The 6576-nt window shown below is 40.6% G+C and overlaps 1 protein-coding gene across 1 annotated transcript; it reads right to left on the bottom strand.

Moving 5' to 3' along the window:
• Positions 1-5796: 5796 nt before the first annotated feature.
• gng12b (guanine nucleotide binding protein (G protein), gamma 12b) lies at positions 5797-6113 on the bottom strand (the record flags this gene model as incomplete). Its single annotated transcript, XM_083911263.1, has 2 exons — positions 5797-5922; positions 6021-6113. The coding sequence occupies 2 exons, from the start codon at positions 6111-6113 to the stop codon at positions 5797-5799; spliced, it is 219 nt and encodes a 72-aa protein (XP_083767389.1).
• Positions 6114-6576: the final 463 nt, after the last annotated feature.

The following is a 6576-nucleotide window of genomic DNA, read 5'->3' as shown; positions in this document are numbered from 1 at the left end:
ACTAATATGTAATATAACAACAATATATAGAAAAAATAAGAACCGTGTAAAATGTGTTGGCTCTTCATTATATTACAACATGTAAAAATCTAAACAAATAAGAAATATTTTAAAATGTCTAGGCACTACATCATGCTCCAATATGAAAACAGTGTAAATACTAGGGCTGAAAAAAATCGGATCTATGATAAGGTGTTAAAATAAAGGAATAGTATTGTAATTAAAAATAGTAGTGGAAATGTACTGTAGCCTATAAATAGGTATTGAGTATTGCACAGTGAGTTATTATTGCAGAGAACCTCTGATACATTATATCGATATATTTTTTGTATTATTAATCTGAATCTGCAAGGTAGCTACTAACATATGTTATCAAATAAATGTAGTGAGTAAAGAGTAAGTTGTTGCTTCTGAAATGTAGTATATATGAGCAGAAAATCAAAATATGTACAATTACAACCCAGTGCATGTGCTGTGCAACTGAGTAAGCAATAAGCAGGAGCTTCCTTGGAACCAGCTTTGCTCCTGCATGGGAAACCTGGTAAAAGTTGACCTTTCGCACATATTGAGGATCTAGTTACACTGAGGGGAGGAGAATTCCCATTGTAGTGTGAATGTGAGTGGGATGAGGCTCATCGTGACAGCTTGTTCTTCACAGCCTTCTGCAGCTACTCCATCAGAGCTAAATTTACTGCTGACTGGATTAAAAATAGCAGAGAGATCAGAATAATAATTTAAAAAAAAACATATTGAAGACCCATATCCGACTGTGCAAAAAGAGAAAACCAGAAATAAATGGCGCTCGCGCAGAGTGGGGAGGGACAAAGCCTTCTACACAGAGGGTCACAAGACAATGGATGCATGCGTCAGGGCTATTCAGATCTCCATTGCTAGAGCTGTACAGTACTTCACAAAAATAGCCCTGTGAATGGAGGTGTTGCCCCTGACCACTCACACACTGACAATAGGAGCACTCGTAATTAACAGGCAGCGTACGCAGAGAGGCTGACCCGCTGCAGAGATGTCAGAGGGCAGCCGGGGATGTTATGAGGACAGCCATTCTCTCTGGTGGTCCTATCAAGTGGTGGGTAGCAGATGGGGAGAGAGAAGTGGGTCAAAATGCATGACTGCCTGGAAGACAGGAAGAGAGGAGTGTAGGGTGTGACAGAATGGCCCGAGGGTTGGTGTTAAATTGACTGAAAGTTAAAAGGTGCAGTTTGCAAATGCGACGCACAGACAAACAACATGCAAATCTACCCCGCGCTGAACTGGTGTCAGAGTCCCATCAGCTCCAAAAGGCACGACAACGATTCTGAGGGTCTGCTGCTGTCCTCCTTTAGGGACGTCGGCAATCAGCAGCAAGTTTTTTAAAACAAGTGAACACTGATTGGACGTGGAAAGTGGCACAATAATGCCAGTAGTACCAAAGCAGCAGTGTAAAATAATACCCTGAAGCCAATTTGATCATTAAAAGACAGAACACGGGAAGAGGCCACTAAAAAGTAGGTGAGATATTGGAGATACCGGATTAGTGGCTTATCCCGGAGCTTCTCCGCCGCAATGACAAGTAATACAATCACTGCCAAGGATGCTGCTACAAAGCCGGCGCTATCCCTCATCTGACTTCAGCGAGGGTTACATCAATGTGGGCCAACAAATATGGCCTGACCTCATTGTGGATGTAACATCACACCTGAGGAGGACAGTGAGAAAGGAGAGAAAGGGCTGCTCAGAGCTGTTATTGCATAACAGACTGGTCGGGGCTCAGGGGCACAGGAGAACCTTCACCGAGAAATTAGAGCAAACTAGAATGTTTATGTGCTCCTGACCTGATACCAGAGACATTCACCCACTTGTTTGAACATGGCGACCTGTGAATCCAACAAAGAAGTGACAATTGGTTAACAGCCAGACTAGTTAATGACTAATTGCAGTAATTAGTGCGAACGAGGTCAAAGTAATTTTGTCTGAATTGGTATCTCTTTCCCCGTTTGAGCAGGGAAGTACAGACTGCAGGCCATAAATACCAGCAGAAAGCATGCTGTGTAGCAAGATGCTCAGGTTGAGTAGCTAGTTTTTCCCCGTGTGAACACTTACAGGAAGTCATGTCATAGGGACTTGAACAAGTTTAATCTAGCAAAACAGATTCAACAGTGCTAACTGAAGAAAGTGCCTATTAGTTTGATCCCCAGTATGACACACATGGGGCTTTCAAATTAGAGCAAGTACTCCAGAAGTGAGGTCACGTGGTGTAACGGCCTTTAAACTACACATAGGGAGGTCTTCGTGGATGTGAAAGTGAAACTTACCGTATTTTCCGGACTATAAGTTGCACCTTTTTCATGCTTTGGCCGGTCCTGCGACTTATACAGTATATTAATATATACGGTATAATTTCACATGTTCCTACTACTCCTGTAAACTGACACTGAAAATTTTAAATTTAAACATCCACTTCTAAAGACAACTGAGAAACACTGAACACAAATGCCCTCCAAAAGAAAATCATATTCTGCAGATTACAAGCTGCAAGTAGTGAAATAAGCAGCCCGAAAACGTTAATCGAGCAGCAGGAAGAAAGTTTGGAGTGAGTGAGAACTTGTGAGGGGCTGGCGAAGCAGAGGATACTCTAACTGTAATGAAAACAAAAAAAGCTAATCGCAGGCTAAAAGCTGGATAGCCACAGCTAGAGGAGCAAGTTCACAAATTGGTGCTTAAGCAACGTGCTGCAGGGAGAGGCTTGTCAACGGTTCACTTGCCCAGGTAGTTGCCAAGGCGATGAATATAAATATTTTTGCTGGAGGACCTTCTTGGTGTTACCGCTTAATGCATCCCCCCAAAAAATATGACCAATAATCCAGTGCAACTTAAACAGGTTTTTTTCTTCTCCATTATGCATTTTTTAGCTGTTGCAACTTGTACCCCGGAGCGACTTATAGTCCGAAAAATACAGTAATTACACCACGGACGTACTTGTTTCAACCTTAACTACTTCATTTTATTTGAAGTTAACCACATCCAACACTGAGGGTCAACGTATCTGGGGCTTGCAGAAATATACAATGCCATTGTTTTTAACTGACAACTTGGTTGTTGAACTAGCGGTTAACACAACATTGGCAACACATTCTCACTTCCAACTCATCACCCCTCGGTGTTACATCATAACGCACTGGGTACCCCTTTAGTGTTATTTTTCACCACGCAGGAAAGTCTGATAGACTTTAGCATGCTGTTAACGTTGGGCATTCACCAAGCGGCAACCTCCGATCCTGAAAAACGAAGGCACATAACGCCGGAGTAACAAAAACTGCAGTTCCCCTGAATGGCCTCTTGAGGCAGGGTCCAAAAGGGAGTCAATCCCCATAAACCCCCATTTTAAAATGCCCAACTTTAAAACAGAAATGAACATGTTTACAGCCTGGTACAAAAAACGGCACATATGTGATGAGCGGGGAGGGTTGACATTGACATATTATCTATCACCTTATTCAGTCAATGTAGCTAACATGCTAGCAAAGAACAGCCTGTATTTGGAGTCATGTTTCTGTCCATTTACCGCTCTCCTTTTCACTCTGTTTTGGTCTCTACACATTCCTGAGATATCTGGTTCTTTAGCTGCTAAATGGTCTACTGCGTTTACCGGCAACTCGCTAACTTTGTCTGGTATTTGGCGTTGGGCCGTCAGTCTTCATATGTTATAAATGAAAACATCTTTAAAGAGCTGAGTGGAACCGCAAAGTCATGATAAAACTCTGTGTGCTTTCATTTGACCTGAATATACAAATATTGATTAGTGCCGCTTTAATTCATAAATAGCTAATTGACACACAAACTAATAATCGCACGCACCCGGACTCCTTTGACTGTTAAATGTTCTGATGGGTTTATGTCCTGTGAAGTTTACAGGTTTTTAAAAAATTCACAGAACATGAACCCATTACATACTCTGGCTTAGCAAAGACTGTCTAATGCTTTTTCTGTAAGGTTGAGTTTTTTGTCCTTTATCTTACATTTGTTAAAAACACAAAGACTAATATAACAGACGTGTTTTCCATAGGTTTATTTGCCACAAACATAGAACATGACATGCAGGAAGCTGATACCTACACTCATCAGGTGAGAGAAACCACAAATATTGTAATTGTTTTTCTATTAAAAACGCAAATTCATATGCACTAGTACAAATAAACAAAATACTCCATAAACCAAAACAACACATTTAGTTTCAATTAAAAGAACACAAATCAATGTCACAAAACTGATACTGCACTACATTATTCATGGGCATATGAGACATATTTGAATGCAATTCATTATTAAACATGAGTCATTTTGCAATATGATGTCATACACAGAGTTAATAGCCTAGAGTGAGATATACTCCCTTCACCTGTGGCGCTTCCATTATCACAGTAGTAGAAAACAGCACTTATGTGATTACAAGGTAGTCGGGAGGTTGAAGCCCGGTCACTTTATTATTAAGGCAATCCTTGGTAAAATTGCAAAATGAGTTGCTTATTATTTTGCATGAGCACCAACACACAAATGACAAAAAGTCACAGCTACACACTGCCAGTCATTCATTCTAAAATAAAAATAAAGTTATAGAGCAGTTGTAAACATGGAATGTTTCAAACTAACAGTCACGTGGTGTTGACATGCTTCAAAGTGCCTGAATAGTTCAGTAATAAGCTCTGCAGACTGAACACAGTGACATTGGGTAGGTAGATCTGTTATGATGGCACTGACTGGCTCTGAATCCTTCCTCCTAATGAAGATTTGTTCATATAAATTTAGGAATACCTCATGGAAACTGGTTATGCACAATGTGCAGTGATCTCAAAAGTTGATATCACTACTCTTATATACTGTATTTCATTTTTAGAGACAGTTGCACGGATTTTGACATTCATTCTTTTAAGGCAAATGCAAAGCAAATAACAGCAAAGACAGACACACTGTGTTGTCAAGAGAATCCGCCCCTCTGGTGTTAACATGTCACAATATTCATCATATTACATAGGTTTGCATTGGATTCAATTGAAGTAGGTATTGGAAGTGTGTCACATAACAGGAATCAACTAGCTCAGAGGAAGAAGAACATTAACAAAACATTCAGTGTCAATTTATCACAAAATTCTATACAGTAACTGAACTACAGTATACTGTATCCTAACAAAAGCCCAAAAAATTCTTAATATTATAAAAATAAAAATCCATTTCAAGTGAACTGTTTGTTTCTGGATTTATCTACGTGAAGACAATTTTAATGCTTTGTCCATGCTAAGAGTTGGAAACTATTCATAGGGTACTATTATTTATGGTCGTGACTGAAAGATAATGCAGGAGATGTGCATGAGTGGTAATAGACCTCCGTGTGATGGACAGCACAGTTAATGACGACAGGATATCATTATCTGGGGTGTTCATTATCAGCAGCACACAAACTACAACAACTGCTTCCTGCAGCAAGACTGATGAAAGTAAGAGGTGAAAGCTGAACGCCTAAATCTGATTGGACCAATGCTAGAAGGGGCCTTGTTTACGTACGCTGTGATAATTAAAGAGTCGGGAACCCTCCCATCCCTGGCACAGCTCCCTTCGGGCCACAGCTTGAGACTTCTGCCTGCTCTATGGTGTAACTGCTATCTGACTGCAAGGTAGAGAGGAATACATTCCTTGAGCTGCAGCAGGCAGTGGAGAAGGTAAGATACGTTGTGATCAGTATTACTATCAGCTTTTCTTTCACATAAAAAAAATCAAACGGAAAGCAGCGAGAGTTCAGGCATCCCCCTACAGAACAGTGCAAGGCTTCTTGTCCTTGAAAGGGTTTTCTGAAGCGGGGATGCCCATGAGCAGCGCATCGTACTTGGCATGTTCTCCACAGTAGCGCATCAGGTCCGATGAAGCCTTGGATACCTGCAAAGAAAGCAGTCCACACACTGATCTACCTTGACATACACGTAGTAGAAGTAGGACACTCAGAGTGGCGTGAATGGCTATGATTATAAAGGCACCTTTATCCTCTCGATGCTAGCCTCAATCCTCAGCTGCCGCACCATCCGCCTGGCCTGAGCTGTGCTACTGGAGCTTTGTATTTTTGATGACATCGCAGCCTCTGGACAGCTGGCTCAAACCTGCATTTGAACAAACAAAAAAACACTTACCGTACTTGCATTAATCAGTGTGGAGATGCAGTTGGTATACACACAAAAGTAACCAACATATAACTAGATCTATTCAAATGATTCCTGTCAACAAGATATTCCTGTGGGATTAAAGAAGCATGTAGGTCAGGCTGCTGAGGCTATCCTAAAATAATGTTATCCTTTCAGGGATGTCTTTATTATGTGTTAAGCACATTTAGATATCATGATCTGTTTTTCTCTAGTTTGTAAACTGTTTGTAATTCATCCCATTGTAAGTGTGCATTGTATCAGCTCTGCCAAGGTTAGTGGTACATCATTATATCTAAGGTTAATATTATTTATTCTTGTCATTAAGGAAGTCCGTCCAACTCTGTGATAGTATGAAATGTGTTGTTAGCGATAAAGCTTACTGCACTGTGTAACG

This window comes from Echiichthys vipera (assembly GCF_963691815.1).
Source record: "Echiichthys vipera genome assembly, chromosome: 3".
Taxonomy (NCBI): domain Eukaryota; kingdom Metazoa; phylum Chordata; class Actinopteri; order Perciformes; family Trachinidae; genus Echiichthys; species Echiichthys vipera.
This window is presented reverse-complemented; position numbering and strand designations above follow the sequence as displayed.